The sequence below is a fragment of the Capra hircus genome, chromosome 5 (assembly GCF_001704415.2).
Source record: "Capra hircus breed San Clemente chromosome 5, ASM170441v1, whole genome shotgun sequence".
NCBI classification, from domain to species: Eukaryota; Metazoa; Chordata; class Mammalia; order Artiodactyla; family Bovidae; genus Capra; species Capra hircus.
Window position 1 is genome coordinate 64077220 of NC_030812.1, and position 19686 is coordinate 64096905.

General features: G+C 37.6%; 1 protein-coding gene across 12 annotated transcripts in view; it reads left to right on the plus strand.

The window, feature by feature from the left end:
* The window catches only part of MYBPC1 (myosin binding protein C, slow type), a 101242-nt gene that overhangs the window by 21669 nt on the left and 59887 nt on the right, over window positions 1-19686 (plus strand). For 7 of the 12 annotated variants that reach the window (XM_018048164.1, XM_018048165.1, XM_013964021.2 and 4 more), the window contains exons 3-11: window positions 486-527; window positions 1611-1652; window positions 2451-2492; window positions 11996-12034; window positions 12558-12593; window positions 14250-14360; window positions 16915-17063; window positions 17403-17520; window positions 18757-18808. In XM_018048164.1, the coding sequence (XP_017903653.1) occupies window positions 486-527; window positions 1611-1652; window positions 2451-2492; window positions 11996-12034; window positions 12558-12593; window positions 14250-14360; window positions 16915-17063; window positions 17403-17520; window positions 18757-18808 (631 nt within the window). The remainder of the gene's footprint in view (window positions 1-485; window positions 528-1610; window positions 1653-2450; window positions 2493-11995; window positions 12035-12557; window positions 12594-14249; window positions 14361-16914; window positions 17064-17402; window positions 17521-18756; window positions 18809-19686) is intronic. The other 5 variants (XM_018048166.1, XM_018048170.1, XM_018048167.1 and 2 more) reach the window with 4 other exon arrangements.

Below are 19686 nucleotides of genomic sequence, written 5' to 3' on the forward strand. Positions count from 1 at the left end.
AGAGATGCAAGCCAGAGGGTCTCAACTGATAAAATCTGATGTTTCGGCTCTTGTGTTACATTTTTTTTGCCACACAAATTAACCAAAAAGATTCGAAGAAGGTTCTTCAAAAAGTCTATCCCTTTTTGGGGTCTAAAATGAAGTGATCAACATGTTATACTCATTCCACACCAGCATGTTATAACATGGTCTCAGCATAGCTAAGCTATTTTAAAGAAATCTGTATTGCATGTTTCTATGTGTACTTTTTTCAACATGATCAGATTTATTAACTGTTTTTATTAAAAGTTTAATGTGACTCTACATTATCATTCTTCAATTCATAATAATTCACATATAGTGTAATAAAGGAGTATGCAGCATCATTTCTGCTCTGTTCTGTTACCATTAATTTCTTGATTCCCCTCTTCACCTCATTGCTCATCACACAATTAAATGCTTTATTTAAAATACTTTATAAAATGTGCTTGTACTTTTCCACACAGAACCAAATAAAGAGAAGGAAGCTGGAACTGCACCAGCAAAAGGTGAGTTGAAGAGAGGAAGAGTGAGGATGAATTCAACAAAGTTAGAAGCAGAAAGAGCTTGGTCATGATTGCCAAGGAGGCCCCATAGAATGTGTCCAAATTAGTTAACTATGATTCCAGATGTCTATTCATCAATTTTTAAAGAGAGAGAGAGAGAATTTATAGTTGAAACAATTCTTTTCTTACATATACCATAAGTCAGTCACTGTCTGCAGAATTCTAAACTCATATGATTCTAAATGGAGAGATGCAAACCAGAGGGTCTCAACTGATACAATTTTATTTCTTGCTCTTGTATTTATTGCCACTCAGCTCAACTGAGAAGATTAATATGGGCACCCAAATATTTCTTTGAAACCACTGTACAGTTGTAGATTTTATCCCCGACTTTTTAATATTATCTAGAGGTCTGAACTACTGGACTTCAAACTTTCTTAAAATGTCTGTCTATTATTGGAGTCTAAAATGAGGTGATCCGTACATTATGCTATTTCCACACCAGTATGTTGTAATATCAGAGAAGGCAATGGCAACCCCCTCCAGTACTCTTGCCTGGAAAATCCCATGGACGGAGGAGCCTGGTAGGCTGCAGTCCATGGGGTCCTATAAGTAGGACACAACTGAGGAACTTCACTTTCACTTTTCACTTGCATGCATTGGAGAAGGAAATAGCAACCCACTCCAGTGTTCTTGCCTGGAGAGTCCCAGGGACGGGGGAGCCTGGTAGGGTGCCATCTATGGCGTCGCACAGTCGGACAGGACTGAAGCGACTTAGCAGCAGCAGCAGCAGCATGTTGTAATATGGTCTCAGCATAGCTAAGCTATTTTAGCAAAATCTATTTTGCATGATTTTATGTACACTTTTCCCCCAAGGTGATCAGATTTATTAGCTGCTTTAATCATGTTTAATGTGACGCTCTATTGTAATTTACCAATTTGTAATTCATGTATAATAAAGGAGTACATAGCATCATTTATGCTCTACTCTGTTATCATTAATTCTTCTCTCCCCACCTCCACCTCATTGAAATGAAATGCTTTCTTTAAGATACTTTATAAAATGTGCTTGTACTTTCCACACAGAACCAAACAAAGAGAAGGAGGCTGGAACTGCACCAGCAAAAGGTGAGTTGGGGGAGGAGAGTGAGAATTCAACAAAGTTAGAAGCAGAAAGAGTTTGGTCATGATTACTAGGGGGCCCCATAGAATGCGTCCTTATTAGTTAGCTATGATTCAGATGTCTATTCATCAATATTTAAAGAGAGAGAGAGAGAATTCACGGTTGAAACAATTCTTTCCTTACATATACCACAAGTCAGACACTGCAGGATTCTAGACTCATGTCATTCTAAATGGAGAGATACAAACCAGAGGGTCTCAACTGATGCAATCTGATGTTCTTGCTCTTGCATTGTATTTATTGCCACTCAGCTCAACTGAGAAGATTAATACAGGCACCCAAATATTCTCTTTGAAACCATTGTACAATTGCAGATTTTATCCCTGACTTTTTAATATTATCTGAGGTCCAAACTATTGGACTTCAAACTTTCTTTAAAACTCTGTCTCTTGTTGGAGTCTAAAACGAAGTGATCAAACTTTATACTATTATCAAACCAATATGTTATAATATGGTCTCAGCATAGCTAAGCTGTTTTAGCAAAATCCGTTTTGCATGATTTTGTGAACACTTTCTCCCCATGATGATCAGATTTATTAGCTGTTTTTATTAAGTTTATATGTGATTCTATAATTCCCCAATTTGCAATTCATGTATAGCATATTAAAGGAGTATATAGCATCATTTATGCTCTATTCTGAGGTCCTTAATTCTTCTCTCCCCACCTCCACCCCATTGCTTATCACACAATAAAATACTCTCATTAACGTATTTTTTAAAGTGTGCTTGTACTTTCCACACAGAACCAAATAAAGAAAAGGAGGCCGGAACTTCACCGGGAAAAGGTGAGTTAGAGGGAGGGAGAGTGAAGCTGAATTCAACAAAGCTAGAAGCAGAAAGAGCTCAGCAATGATTACCATGGAGGCTCCAAAGAATTTCTCTGCAGTATGTTTCATCAGTGTGGTTTAGAGTTCTTCCTTGGCATTTTATCCGCACAACCTAATCAACATTAATGACAAATGGTGCTTTGATCAGTTTTCATCACATTTTCAAAAGAAAAGCAGCAATGATACTATCACAAGAACTTGCTGTGATGCCAGCAAATTTAATAGTAGTTTCCAAGTTCCCATGTGCATGTGAAGGGAAAGAGATGTCTGGTCTTCTTGGGATTACACCAATTTGGAAAGCTTTCCTGATTACCCAGATTTTTAAAAAATTGAATGTTTTCATATTAGTATGTAAACTGTTCCAGGGTTCACTAGTAATTTTGAAAACTAGCATCCCGTTTTGTAACACTTTGCATTCATGTAGATTTATAGAATGAGTTATATAGAGGGATAATATAAGTCTAAGCAAGCATCCTGTTACTCCTTAATGAATTGGAAGCATTCATTTCTGTACTATTATTCTAGTCTCACTTTATATGGGGGTAGTCTAGTTTTAGAAAATGAATAATCTTTATCATATACTTTTTCATGGATCCATGAAATGCTAATTCCTTTGTTTCTTCATGGAGGAAGTTGTTGTCATTCCTGACCATTTGTCTCAAGTCAAGGGACATTAGTCTGCTATAGAAGAAAGTTTCCACTGAGGTAGATGACAATTTTGCTTTGTACATCCACATCACCATTTAAAATTTTTATTTGGTATTTGTGCAATGAAAAACATAGTTTAAATTCTGGAATAATCCATTATTTCTCTTTTATTCTGGAAACCCCTTCTGTTTGTTCTTACTATATTAAATTTCATTAACGAATTCCTATAATATTATTATCTTCTATACATTAGTAACATACTTTTTTTTCTTTCTTTCAGTACATTGGATTACTTTTCTTCAGCTAACTTGAATTTACAGCTCTCATAAATGAATACCTAATGTTAGTACACTCACTTTGTCCTTGACCTTCAGTGGCTTCCATGGATAGTAACATGAATGCTAATCCCGGCCACATGGACCAGTCTGAAGGTTATTTGCTTATGGAATGCAGAGAGTGCAAACTCCTAGAACACCTTCCATGAGATGGGTTCAAGGAGGTTTGGACATCCTGGCTGAAGTTATTGTAACATTATTCTTTACAAGGCTGATGGTGTACACCTCTGTTTCCAGATTTGGAAAGGTGCTTGGACCAGGCTGTAAGGCTTAACCAACAGAGCAGATGATGTAATCCCAGAAGGCAAACTGTCAAAGTTTTAACAAAGCCTGTCCCTGACCCTTAATCTGAAAAACCATATTATATTTGTGTGTTTAAATGAGAAAATGCCTACCTTTAAGTTAAAATCAACCAACCAACCAGTCTACCAATCCAAAAAGCTCTTTATGTAGAACGCAATATGATGAAAGAGCAAGGTCATTATGACCAAGAAGCGCATTTTGAAATTAGTAACATTTTTTTTCTGACATTTGCAGAAGTTAAACAAGGTCATGGCCACATGCAGTCACATGCTCAGGAACATAAACTGCCATGTATGTGTTTGCTCTACATGCCTAGAAAGCAAATCGATTTAGGATAGAAAGTGACATCCCTAAATAAAGAAGGTAGGTGGTGGAAGTTATTTCTAAATATCCAGTCCCCTTCAACTATTATTTACTTTGATCAAGGACAGAGAAATTTCAAAGAAAATACTCAAGTAAAAAGTAAACACAATAATCATTGCTACATATATAGCCCTGGCTGAGAAAGAATTCTTGCATGAAAGTGAGCAAGACTGACAGGTGCAACAGACCTGCCTTCCAGTTTATGCTAGAATCCCTGTCCTTCACCCTCCCCCAACCCTCAGTCCATCTAATTGTTTTTATTTTTATTATTTATTTATTTATTTTACTTTATTTTATTTTACAATACTGTATTTGTTTTGCCATACATTGACATGAATCCACCACGGGTGTACATGCGTTCCCAAACATGAACCCCCCTCCCACCTCCCTCCCCCATCTAATTGTTTTTAACCATTCAAGGCAGTTGCTACTTTTTCCCATGACCATCCTAACTTACTTTCACTTCCTCTTCCTTCTCCTGATTTTTCTTGGACTGATTGTGTGTGTCATTAAATCACCCTTTTCTCCACTTAATCTTGTATTAATTGTTCACTCCTTTTCCTAACAGGCTGTAAGCTTTGTGATGGTCAGGCACCAAGTCTTAACACCTCTTTGGACCTCTCATCTCATTTCTTCCAGCATCTGGCAGAGAGCTGCATATGGCGATCTCCTAATAAATACCTGTAGAATGAATGATCAGTTGAATTTCCATGCTGACTTAGCTGCTGAGCATACAGACAATGGTAATCTAGATAGATTTTTATTTCCATTTGCTGGGCAGGAGGATGAACATCCATCCCATGCATGCTCTTAGTAAGGTTTGGAATGGGATACCAGTGCTGTGTATTATGTATGCTCATCCTAAGACAACATGGATGATATAAGATCAGCCCATTTAACATTACTGGAAATAGTCACATCTGGATTAGAACATTTCTTGCACTTTAGTGTACTATCTAATTAGTTGAAGTATATTCAATTAATAGCTCCAAGATGCTCACTATTAAGAACATTCATTAGACTGATTGTAGTTCCATCAGGACAAAGAGAGAACAAATAGCCATCAATCTCCCTTTATGCCACATACGTGACATATTCTGGGCTTAACCTGACCTTCATTTATAGAAACAGAGTCATAGAGAGCATGTCATTAATCATGGCTCTCTCTGATATTAATCTAAATTAATTTTAAAAAAGAGAACAACATCCATAGCAAAGCCATCTTAATATCTTTTCCAGATTGACTATCATTCTGTGACAAGCTGGCGATGTTCTGAATTTTTGTGTTTTTTTGTAGTCGCAGAATGTTGTTTGGTTCTGATGTTGATCTTACCGGTAGTGTTTGTGACTAGATGTGCCAACTTTTCACATCTACGGAGTCTCTGGTAAACAGCTAATTTCTCAGGAAGTGGTTTATTATTTGTTTATATTTGCTTGTTTGCCCCTAGACTTGCCTATCTAGGTATCCTGTTCCCTAATAGTGCTCACTGTCTTGGAATTGAAACGATCAAGATGACAAAAAAGAAAGGGGTTTAATCAAACAGCAACATTGGAATTTAGATATCCCTTTCAGAGTGATTGTACTGGAAGATAATGTCCTTGAAAAAATAATGCTGCTGTGGCTTAGAATTCTTCCGAAATAATCACAGGTAGCAAATCAATGGAAAGCTAAGTATAGTATCTATATCCTCAGTGGGGCCAGAGATCTGCCTTCTATTCCAATATTCATTTATTCATCTCAAGTGTCCACTGAGTATTGGCTATGTGCCAGGGGCAAGTCTGGGAACTGGGTCTTGCTCTCTTAGAGCCAATTTTCGGGAGCTTTAGAAGGAAGAATGGGCTTCCTTGATGGCTCAGATGGTAAATAATCTGCCCTGCAATGTGGGAGACCCAGGTTTGATCTCTGGGCAGAGAAGATCCCTTGGAGAAGGGAATGGCTACCCACTCCAGTATTCTTGCCTGGAGAATTCCATGGACAGAGAAGCTTGGTGGGCAACATGGGATCGCATGGGGTCCATGCAACCTGGGGTCGCAAAGAGTCAGATAGAACCAAGCAACTCACATTTTCACTTTTCAGAGAGGAGAATACCATTAGTAGAGGACAGTAGATTTCAGCTATGGTCACAGTAGACGACTGTGATGGAGGGCCATGGGTGGAGAATAATGTGGGTGCGCAAGTGGGGTCATACTGTTTTTTTTCTTTTGATCAATCAACATCATATGTGTGAACTTAGTCTAATGAGACTGAGTCTCTTCTGTGCTGAAACGATTAGCCCTGTGGGGCATTTCAAATCTGGTCCTATAAATGGTTCCGAATCTGTCAGTAGCAGTAGAATCAGAGATCAGCTTGCTGATCAGTACTCATCCTAATGCCTAAGTTCTGATATATATTTTTCAATTTTGAAACTTATCATTTTATAGCCAGTATATTTTTTGGTAAGCCCAGCTGTGATCGTTAATGCCACTCTTTATTTTCCTTCCAGAGAAAAAACTGCCCTTGGTTATTGCTGCAACAGAGATGAAAACTTTTTTTTCCCAGGCATTTTCATTAACATTACCACGAACTATCACGAATGAACCCTGTGTGTATTTACTGTCTCGTAACTTGAGATGAAGAGTCTTTCTTTTAGCGTGAATGTGGTTACAGGATGAGGAAGTGAATCAGCAGAAGTTCCAGCAAATTTCTCCTAAATGATATGATTTCTTAAATGAAATGATTTTTTTTTTCATTTAGGTCCGTTTACATCTGCAATAACATTGTCTTGGTCTGTATATTCTAACTACATGATTTATTTATAATGAATTTTGTTAAAAGTTAATATGACTATACTTCAACATCTTAAAACACAGCCATTATAAAATGAAACGTTGATTTAATAGATTTTGGGGGAAACTCACTAAATAAATGCAATTATAGTACAGTGAATCCTGATTTCAAAAGCACCAAAGTGTGAAGACAGGTGTCTCATTCAGAAAATACCATAAATTAATCAAATGTCTCAAAACATGATGAATTAATGTTAACTGTTTTTGTTATTGACTTCCATATTGATTGTTATTGTTGCTGTTGTTATTTTGGTAACATATGCCAATATTTACTACAACTGACTCTCCTGCTAGAGGAATTCATAAATTCATCTGTATGAAACAAAGTATTATACCTGTGTTTAATTTAGGTTTGTTTACAGTACATTGTCCTAGGTATGTATACTTTAAAAATTAATTTTAAAAAGGCAATTTAAGTTAAACATAGATAGGAGTTATTTTATGCCCAAGAGGGCTTGAAGAATTACAGGAATGGACACCTTCTACATTTCTGGGGTTCTCTCTCTCACTTTCCAGATTTTTCATATGGACTCCCTGAAAATTCCAGGCTTGTAATGTGAGTTCTTTCTCCATTTTCCAGGTGTTCTTCATCAGCAACTTCAATGTTGAAAGAATTATTTTTATGATTTTACAAATGCTGTTTTCCCATTACTTAAAGATACATAAAATTCAACTTTGGTAACTTTCTCTTCTATGCAGCTCAGGAAGATAGTTCTGTTGCTTTCAGTTTGTGATGTCATATAGGCCATATCTTTAGCCAAAAACAGATGTTTAAGTTTCCATCACCATGGTAGTTGCTTTTAAATAGAAATAAGAAAATATGACATATTTTGCATTTTTTATTTGCAAATGGTCTTTGTATAATGACACACCTTTCATATGTGTGATGTTGGATTAGGCAGAGCCCAAAAGAGTTGGATGTTCAATTTTCCTCCAAGCTGTAGAACCTGTTTTTCTACGGTACATAAGAAAAAATTCAACCAGGCAATTTTTTAAAGGAGTTCAGGTCAGAATCCCAACGTCTTCATTTTATTTCCCAATCTAAAAGATGACAGGAACAAAACTACTTTTTTTTTTTAATGTCAACATTTTAATTTTATTTATTTATTTTAAAATTCCATCTCATTTTTAATTGGAGGATAATTACTTTACAATGCTGTGATGGTTTTTGCCATACTTCAACATAAATCAGCCAAAGGCACACCCATATACCCTCCCTCTCACCGCCCTCCCCAACCTACATCACTAAGTTGTCACAGGACAGCAGCTTTGGGTTCTGCTTTATTTATTTTGACCATGCCACATGGCTTGCAGGATCTGTTTCCCGACCACAGGTTAAATCCAGGCCACAGCAATGAAAGGCTGTGATGCTTTCTACGTGGTGCCTTCAGTTCAGTTCAGTTCAGTCACTCAGTGGTTCCGACTCTTTGCGACCCCATGAATCCCAGCACGCCAGGCCTCTCTGTCCATCACCAACTCCTGGAGTTCACTCAGACTCACGTCCATCGAGTCCGTGATGCCATCCAGCCATCTCATCCTCTGTTGTCCCCTTTTCCTCCTGCCCCCAATCCCTCCCAGCATCAGAGTCTTTTCCAATGAGTCAACTCTTCGCATGAGGTGGCCAAAGTACTGGAGTTTCAGCTTCAGCATCACTCCTTCCAAAGAACACCCAGGACTGATCTCCTTTAGAATGGACTGGTTGTAACTCCTTGCAGTCCAAGGGACTCACAAGAGTCTTCTCCAACATCACTGTTCAAAAGCATCAATTCTTCGGCGCTCAGCCTTCTTCACAGTCCAACTCTCGCATCCATACATGACTACTGGAAAAACCATAGCCTTAACTAGACGGACCTTTATTGGCAAAGTAAAGTCTCTGCTTTTCAATATGCTATCTAGGTTGGTCATAACTTTCCTTCCAGGAGGAAGCGTCTTTTAATTTCATGGATGCAATCACCATCTGCAGTGATTTTGGAGCCCCCAAAAATAAAGTCTGACACTGTTTCCACTGTTTCCCCATCTATTTCCCATGAAGTGATGGGACCAGATGCCATGATCTTCGTTTTCTGAATGTTGAGCTTTAAGCCAACTTTTTCACTCTCCTCTGTCACTTTCAGCAAGAGGCTTTTTAGTTCCTCTTCACTTTCTGGCATAAGGGTGGTGTCATCTGCATATCTGAGGTGATTGACATTTCTCCCGGCAACCTTGATTCCAGCTTGTGCTTCTTCCAGCCCAGCGTTTCTCATGATGTACTCTGCATAGAAGTTAAATAAGCAGGGTGACAATATACAGCCTTGATGTACTCCTTTTCCTATTTGGAACAAGTCTGTTGTTCCATGTCCAGTTCTAACTGTTGCTTCCTGACCTGCATATAGGTTTCTCAAGAGGCAGGTCAGGTGGTCTGTATTCCCATCTCTTTCAGAATTTTCCACAATTGACTGTGGTCCACACAGTCAAAGGCTTTGGCATAGTCAATAAAGCAGAAATAGATGTTTTTCTGGAACTCTCTTGCTTATTCCATGATCTAGCAGATGTTGGCAATTTGATCTCTGGTTCCTCTGCCTTTTCTAAAACCAGCTTGAACATCTGGAAGTTCGTGGTTCACATATTGCTGAAGCCTGGCTTGGAGAATTTTGAGCATTACTTTACTAACATGTGAGATGAGTGCAATTGTGTGGTAGTTTGAGCATTCTTTGGCATTGCCTTTCTTAGGGAGTGGAATGAAAACTGACCCTTCCCAGTCCTGTGGCCACTGCTGAGTTTTCCAAATTTGCTGGCATACTGAGTGCAGCACTTTCATAGCATCATCTTAATAGTCTAAAATAGTTTTGCATGTTCCTCAAATAGTCTTATAATTTAGTGGGCTTGAAACTACTCACCCATCAAATTTTTGCTTCAAATGTGGCTTCTGTTTTCATTTTAGTTTTACGAAAGTGTGTATTCTTTTCCCAATCACTTGCATTCTAAACAATTAATTCAACAGTTCATTAGGGTTCATCAGGCACTGTGCACAAAGTATACAAACAACAACCACACCTGTATAAAATGCAGTGTTCATTTGACTGAAAATAGTTCTATTTCCTAGTTAATATATAATAAAGGAAGCTGCTTTCTAGGATTTGGTTGCACTTTAAAACTTCATTTTTAAGAATTTTTACAGGACTTTAAATCAAGATTCTTTATGTATTTTAGTAAATACAGGCTTTCAAATAAGTTACACGAATAAAATACTGCATACTGAGTTAAATGTATGGCAAATAATATAGAGACATTGCAAGGCATTTTATTTTTTGCTATGTAAAATTTTAATTATATAAGTTTTCTGAAATGCAGAATTACCCTAAGAGCTCAGAAATATCTCAGTTCAGTTCAGTTGCTCAGTCATGTCTGCCTCTTTGTGACCCCATGGACTGTAGCACACCAGGCTTCCCAGTCGATCACCAACTCCTGGAGCTTGCTCAAACTTGCAGAAATACCTAGACTTCCCCAAATGCAAAAAGTTTGTGGAAAGTACATGGATATTCCAGGAGAAAAGATTCAAACATGAACTAAGTTTGGGAAATGCTAATACTGTATCATTTCTGATCTCCATCCTCATGAGCACTGAAGACTCTGAGATACCTTTCAGTAACTGCATACAAACAACACTATCAAACACAAACATGAAACTTTATTTAGCCTAGTGTTTCCCAAGCTTCTTTGACCAAAGATATCTTCTTCTGAAGAATCTTCAATCCCACAATACCCAGTGAATCACCTTTTGGGTTCTGAAGATATGACATTAAGGTTTTCTATACATTACATTAGTTATTTTGTTAAAAAAGTAATAAAACACATCTTTGGTTGACCGTTTAAGAAATTTCAGGCGAGTAAATAATATATGTTGTAAATATACTAATATTACTTTTTGTAATATTGCTACTTACTTTTTGTCAGGACTTTTTAAAGCACTTTGTAAACCAATAGTCTCATGCGTTTGTTTTCTGTTCTCTATTTTATATAGTCATTTAAGTTCGTATTTTGAAGCCCACAATTATTCTAGTAATTTAAGTAAAAGATTATTATTATTTATACTAACACTAGTCTTTATGCTTTGGAAGGAAAGGAGTAGAAGTTTAGATAAACACCAAATACCTATTTAACCATCTAAAATGTAAGACACTTTGAAATTCAGACATTTTAGAAAAGGGAATATTCAGTGTCTTTGTACAAACACTACAAGGGATATTTTGAATTTTTTAAATGGGTAAATATTGGGTTGGCCAAAAAATTCATTCGTGTTTTTCTGTAAGATGTTACAGAAAGAAAAATTTTTTTTTGCCCAATCTTATCTTATAAATATATATAAAGTATCCATAAATAGTTTAAAAATTGGTAAATATTTTTCAGATTATATTGTCCAACACCAATACAATCTTGGGAAAAGATAGATAAAATTTCTAAAATAACTACTGGTGAACTTAGTAAGTATAACAAATTGATACATACTAGTTATTGTTGACTTTTGTTTCGTAAATATAGAAGGAGAATTAATTATAAGGCTTTCTGAGGCCATTGAGTTATCAAACTATATAAAAACATATATGATTTTATGTCTGTGTTCAAATGAATGTGGTATATGAGTTATGCTGTCAGTGACTTTTGCTACAAAATAAGAACTCAAAACGCACCTCCATTGTTGATTTCATTGAAGGTAGGTTATTTGCATTAATTTTGTTTCTAATTTACAAGTACATAAAAAGTTTGCATAGAATACCATTTTTAAAGCTACTTTCATTGGGATTATCCAAATCTCTCACTCTTTTACATTTGTTTATTTTTCTCTTTTGCTTACAGTTTAGTCTTTCAGGTGCCAAGTCCTCTAAGGCTTACTCATCAGTTGAGAGTTTTGTGTAGTTTCTCTTCTTCCTTTGCAGATTTCTCTTTTCTCAGGATACTCAGGATGAAGTTCTTTTCTCCTTGACTTTTGATTCCTCTTTCTTATTTCAGATGAAGAGGACGCCTCCCCTCCTGTTGCCCTGCCTCCAGGTTAGGATGATTCCAACTCCTTTCCCCACTTTGTAATGCATTATTGATTGACAGTAAAGGTGATGGGTTGACAGAGCTGCTCAATGAGACCAAACTCAGAACGGGGTACCCCCTTCTTGCCAGTGCCAAAGAGGGAAAATGTTGGCTTTGATGGCAATTGTTTTTTTAACATCAGAAACTTTTTAAAAAGAGGCTTTCTTTGTGAAATAAATAAAAGTATTAACTCTTGGATATAAATTTAAGGGGCAAAAAAATGTTTCATCTCCAGCTGTATACTCTTTTCCCTTGTTCTTTAGATATGTGGACTTGTAAAACTTTATTCTTGTTTTTTAAATAGGACATATACCTTTTATAGATGTTTTCAAAGCTGAAGCTCTACTGGTTTTCCATTCCAGACCAACTTGTAGTGTCTTTTCTCCCCATCATCAAAAGAGACAGGATTTGGGGGATCTGAGAAGGTTAAAGCCAGCATTCCATTTTCTCCCCTCCCCCTTGTGTCATCCAAATCACACTTTCCTTTCAGGTTTGGGTAGTCGGGCCCTGGAAAGAAAAGATTCAGGTGAGCACACACCGGAAGCAAGGTGTCTCGACCTCATCCTAATATAGTAATCACTAATGACCTCATTTCTTGAACCTGTATTTGATTCTAATCTTGGTTTTATTCAGTTTGTAGCTTTTATAGCAATCTTTTATTACATTCCTCTGACTAGAAAACTAATGCATTAAGAAACAATTAATTTTGCATGATACACACACACACGCACGCACACACACACACATGAATTCAGAAATCTAGCCACATACACCACAGGTTCCTTTGTTTCATTATCACTATCTTTTTAACATTTGGCAAATACATAGAGATGAAGAGACTTTTAAAATCACCATTCCTGGGATGTATTGACATTAGATAATAATTCCTATTTTTATAGAAATTTACATACACTTAAAAAGAATAATATCAAATGTAACCTGCTGTAGCCACAATTCCAGATGGTTATTTATTCTTTCATTTATCCAACAAGTGTGTTTGAATGCAGACTGATTCTGCTATGGACCTCTTTGTGGGTGGGGCATTTTTGCAGACTCTTTCTGAGATAAAAATGAGCAAAACAGAATATCCAAGTCCTCACATTTCAAATATTAATGGCCACTCTGCACTATTACAAATATACACAACATATAATTTTAACATCAACTTGGGTATTTTTTAAAATTGTACAATCACGTGACAACAACTTCACTGTGAAAATGATGGTCTATGGATAAGAATACTAAGCATGATTGACACATGGGAACTAAAATAACTAAATCTACATTTCCTCCTTTTCAAGACACATTAACAGGTTGAGTGTTGGCAGCCCATGCACTTTTTTTTCCAGTTATTAGTGGCTGAAACTGAACTTCCTTTCATTCAGCTCTCAGAGACAGAAGAACTTTCTACAGTCCTCTCTCCTGCTCTCCTCACTGGACAGCTGATTGATACCTCCTAAGCACCTGGAGTGCAAACTAGAAAATGCAAAATAAGCTTCATTTCCAGGTTGTCTGTCTTCATGGGAAAGCCTCAAAGAGATTATTTCTCTTTCTGTTTTTCTAGTTTTTCCCCCTCTCTTTCAGGACGATCCTAGAGTTCTTAAAATCTGTGCCTGCAGGTCACTATCTGTTACTTAATTGTCAAACTAAGGCCACATCATACAACCATCATGGAATTATCTAATCATACAACAGTGAAGAATCTAGACATATGAGGCCAGGCTTGGTAGTCTGACCTTTCCCACTTGACCTGCAAACTGATCCATCCCGTTAGTCTTTTTCAACTCAGCCGTTGTATAGACAAGGCTTTATAGCCTGTCACCTGGAAAAACACTAAGGCTCTGCTTTCATAGCCTTCCGACGGGTATTTATCAGTTAGAGGATAGGCAGAATTAGGAAACAAAGGAAACTTGGCTGCCAGGAAAGAGTAACAAACTTTCTGAGAAGTTTTGCTATTCCTAGAAATTAGATTCCACCTGGAAGACATAGCCCTTTAAGAATGGGAATTGCTCAGTCTCTACTAATGGCTGTGGGGAGGTGGATGGAAAGAATGATGTTATATTTATCTAGGTTAATTAGACAAAGAGAAGCTTCCGTGTTGACAAGAAAAACAAACCCAGGTAAGTCTGCCTAAAAAGAACCTAGCCATGAAATGATCCTTTTCCTCCTTTCTGCTCATTAGAATGGTCTATTGGTGAATCACCAGCTGGGGAGGAACAGGACAAGCAGAATGCCAACAGTCAGCTGTCCACCCTATTCGTGGAAAAGCCTCAAGGCGGAAGTGTGAAAGTTGGTGAGTTCCAAGCATTAAATCCTTGTCTTTTTTTTTAAGATAAAGATTAAATTCAAATAACATAAAATTAAGCATTTAAAAGTGAGTGATCAGTAGCTATTAGTACACTCGACTGTATAACCAAGTACCAAAATATATTCATCACCCCAAAATCCATGGACAGAGGAAGCTGGTGGGCTTACAGTCCTTAGGGTCACAAAGAGTTGGACACAACTGAGTACACACACTCCCCAAAAAGAAACCTTAAATCCTGTCCAGGTTTATCCCTCTTTCTCCCTCCTCTAACCCTGACAACCAATAATCTCTTTATCTCTATGAATGTCCCTATTCTGGATATTTAATATAAGTGGAATCATACAATAAGATGGGACCTTTTGTGTCTGGTTTCTTTCACTTAGCATAATGTTTTCAAGGTCTATCCAAGTTGTGGCATGAATCAGTGTTTTATTCCTTCTTATGGCTGAAAAATATTCTATTGAGTGAGAGTTATCGTTTCAATAATCTGTAGCACAGAGTGTTGAGTGCCTGGACCCCTGCCAGGGTAGGTTCAAATCAGTTTCTTCATCTGTAAAATGGAGATAATACTACCCATGAAGTACTCTGAATAGTCCCTGAAGTATCTTCAAGTGGAAGCCTCAAGGTGCCTCAAGGTGGAACTGTGAAAGTTGGTGAGCTGATGTTTGCTGTCATTACAACACATCTCATTTCATAAAATGATTATAAATCTGCACACATGCTGGATCAAGAGTTGCAATGTCTCAGAGGAAGCTGATCAGACAGATGGTTTAATTCTGGAGATATTCATTAAAAAATATTGACTATTCACCTCCTGTTTTAGACATTGTGCTAAACACTGAGTAAAATATGTGAGCACTCAGAATTTATAGACTTAATGGGATGAGCAAACAAGAAGAAATTAAACAAACAAATAATCACAGAAGCCATAGCAAATGCCATGAAGGAAACAAAGTGGTCAGCCAGAGAGTGACCAGGAGGTCCAGGAATTTTACCTAAATGAATTTTTATAAGGAATATATTATGATCAGAACTAGTCTTTGACACCAAATGTTTTGCAAATGAACACACAGCTGACTACAGTCTAAAATTACTTCTTTTAAGTCTGGAATACAGAAGCACACTGTATATGAATAGAAATGCTTGCTCTCCTTGTGTTTCTGGAAGACACCAAAATGCTGGACTGGCCACTGGGCTAGAATTTTGATGTCCTTTAGGCCTAATGAGTCAATACAAACAAATAGGAGACTTTACCTCAAAAAGATCAGTTTCATTTAGTCATATTCTTATAACTCCAGTCTTAGCATCATCTTGCCTAATAAAAAGGATGAGAAAAATCCATATACATATATATGCATATATATATATATATTAATACATGGTATGTGTGTGTTTTCTCATTTTTTCTTTCATTTTTTCATATTTATGCATACTCATAGAGATATTGTGCATTTGGCTTTAGACCACCACAATAAAGTAAATATCATTATAAAGCAAGTCCCAAGAAATTTTTTTCTCCCAATGCATATGAAAGTTATGTTCACACTATAGTCTACTAAGTATGCAATAGATGGTTGGTTGGACGGTTGGATGGCATCACCAACTCAATGGACAGTTTGAGTAAGCTCTGGGAGTTGGTAATGGACAGGGAAACCTGATGTATTGCAGTCCATGGGGTCACAAACAGTTGGACACAACTGAACGACTGAACTGAACTGAGTGTTATATTTTAAAAAACGATGTACTTACCTTCGTTAAAAATGCTTTATTGCTAAAAAATGCTAACCATTATCTGAACCTTCCGTGAGTCATAATCTTTTTGTAATACTAACATAAAAGATTACTGATCACAGATCACCATACCAAACATAACAATAATGAGAAGTTTGAAATATTGCCAAAATGTGACACAGAAGCATGAAGTGAGCAAATGCTATTTGAAAAATGACTTGCTTGATGCAGGGGTGCCACAAACCTTCAATTGGTTTTTTAAAAAAGCAATAAATTTGAAGTACAATAAAGCAAAGTGCAATAAAAAGAGGTATGCCTGAATAGATTGTTTTATACACATTACATGTGCTTGGATTCCAAATAAAAATTATTTCCACTAATTTCCCCATTGCTCCTTTTCTGCTTCATAAACCTCAAAAGCAGAAGCAGTTAGAGTATCCTAGAAACTAGAGTTCTCATTAAAACAGTCAGGGCCCTTCCATTGTTCAATTCCAGCTGTGTCAGTCACATCATAGTAGTCCTGTCTAACTCCTTTCGTGCATGCTAAGTTACTTCAAGTTGTGTCCGGCTCTTTGAGACTCCATGGACTGTAGCCCACCAAGCTCTTCTGTCCATGGAATTCTCCAGACAGGAACACTGGAGTGGGTTGCCATGCCCTCCTCCAGGGATCTTCCTGACCTAGGGATCAAACCTACGTCTCCTTTGTCTCCTGCATTGGCAGGCAGGCTCTTTACCACGAGCGCCACCTGGGAAGCCCCAAATGGCAATTTTAAAACCACAGTGTGAACTACCTGTGTTTTTTCCCTAGGTGAAAATATCACCTTTATAGCCAAAGTCAAGGCTGAAGATCTTCTCAGAAAGCCCACCATCAAATGGTTCAAAGGGAAATGGATGGACCTGGCCAGCAAAGCTGGAAAGCACCTCCAGCTGAAGGAAACTTTCGAAAGGCATAGCCGGGTATGACCCTGAGCTCCTGCTGCAGGGACCTGACCGGCTGGTTCCTCTGTGTGCGTCAGAGGCCATTTTCAGGTTCAGCTTTGAGGGACGTCAGTTCCAGAAAATCCACTGGAGTTATCATTCCCGGTGTTTATACTCCAGTGTGGTGGCCCTGCTGTGCCCAGGGGCTTCAGAGCACTGCGCTGACCCCTCCTGTATTGAGAACATTGTACCAGAATCCCCAGATGCAGACACATCTTTAAGCCAATGCTGTGGAATTGGGGAAATAACTGCAATGTGGTGTCTTTTTTTTTGCTAGCAGGGTAGGGCTGAAATGTGTTCGGATGCATTTCATTGCAGGTGTACACATTCGAGATGCAGATCATCAAAGCCAAAGAGAACTACGCAGGAAACTACAGATGTGAGGTCACCTATAAGGATAAGTTTGACAGCTGTTCATTCGATCTTGAAGTACATGGTAAGAGAGGCTTCTAGTCTGGATAAGCGTGATGTTTATTTATTTATTTTTTAATGGGGTGTGAGAGGATAGAGGAGAATAAGGTCATTTATTAGTATGAGATTTTGAAAATGAAGTTTCCTGGAACAAGGATGTCAGGAAATCCAGGTAGAAGGGAGGATTTTCTCTTATAAGGACTAATGTCAGATATGGACATTCTTCATCTATATGTTCTGTGTACTGCCAAGAGTGAATTTGATAAGAATAAATTAAAGGTATATATGTAGATTAGGGGGGGAAAAGCAATACTTCGATAAGTAAACAAAGGGAAAGTTGACTTGGTAACAAATCAAAAGTGTAACATAGCTTTGTATTTTTAGACAAAGCTGATGCAATCTAAAACCAGAGCATTACAAATGTTACAGCATCTAGGTTTAGGAAGTGCTACTGCTCTCTGTAACATGTTACTTGTTCTGTGTTTGGGGGTCATGCCTTTGGCCATAGGCACTGTATCACCACTGGGATCCCTCCTGGAGTAGGATAACTGGGAGGATAAAGAATCCAGGAACCATAGTCCATTCACCTTGAATGCGTAGGTGAAGAAGGTCCAGCATTTATGATTCATTGTAATAAATCACAGAAGGGCTGACACAGAAAGAGGGAAAGGCAGATAAGCATCAAAAGGTGGAAATTATGAGAAGGTGAATTTTGCATTCACGTTAGCACTAGCTCTTTATTTAAAGCCATATAGACACCACAGATGGCTGTGAGAGTCCTAGTCTGAGAATTGTCAAGAGGCTGAATGACCACGGGTTGAGTTGCTGTCGAGATGTCAGTATTAAGTGGGACTCTGGTCCTGAGCACTGCTTCTTCACCCGGCCAGGCATCTGAGAATCACCTAAGGGGCTTTCCAAGAATACTGATTTCTGGGTGCCCATCCTCAATCTGGTGAATCAAAATTTTCAGCAGGGAGATGAAGAAGCTGATAGTGTTTAAGCTCCTTGGACAATTCTACTGGGCACACAGGTGGAATGACAACAGGATAGGGGAACTCCTAAAGTCCCATCATTGATTGTGCGGGAGGGAAGATAAGCTCTGATGTCTCAGCAGCTCAGCCCCCGGGAGGAGAGCCACCCCTGCCCGACCCCCTTCACCTGATTCCTTCCCTCTGAAGAATCCCCACAGCCTGGAGAGGAACTGAACACAAAACTGGGTTCTTAATGGGTGTTTATTTTATTGTCTTCTTTCCTTTCAAAGAATCTACTGGGACTACTCCAAACATTGACATCAGATCTGCTTTCAAGAGAAGGTAACTTCAAAAGAGGGATCTAGGTATCTTTTGTAAAACATGAAAGTAAAGAATTTTCAAATACATGTTCCCTTCCTCCACGCTCTATATTTCAAATGAGATCAAGTCTTTTCACTAAAGTCAAACATACCGAATATTCAGAAGTTAGTTTTCAAGAGATGCCATAGGCTTAATGCCATATTGTGTATATGCCGATCATTTTTTAGAATATTCTTGATATAGTAAAGCACTCATTTTATAGGTCTCACAGTTGCCTTAGAAAGACGTTTTCTTTCTATTCATATGCGGCTTCTTCCTGAATTGCATTATTTTCTGCCAAGTGGCCCAGAAAGATACATAACAATACACATCTCATATAGCATCAGTTAAGTAATGTCAGAAAGCTTACATTGCCTTTTATTTAGGAATCACATTTAGAGCTATTAAACCATATGCCCAGAAAACTACAATTAAGTAGCTCCTTACTAAAGTTAGCACAATTTAAGTATGGGATTATCCTAAATGAAAGACCATTGAGTCTGCTGGAATAAGGAACATTGTAGAAAGGCAAAATATAGATACTTACCTGATTTATTTTGCAACCACCAAGGCCGAAAAATCATAAAGTCAAGGAAGAAAAATGAAAAATTTTCTTGTCTGTGAGAAATGTGATCAATCTCTTCCTGGTATTATTTTCTTCTCTGTACTTCTTACTTATCTAGAATTCTTCCAAAATAGAAATTCATTAATGAGAGGAAATGTTTTGTTCTTCCTAAGACTGAATCCACATAACAGTTTTGTTGAGTAAGGAAAGACATCCCAAACTAGTATAAAGCAATGATTTAGCCTTGTTCATAAAAGGCAAAATTTCTTTCCAAATTATGAAGTAATGAACACTG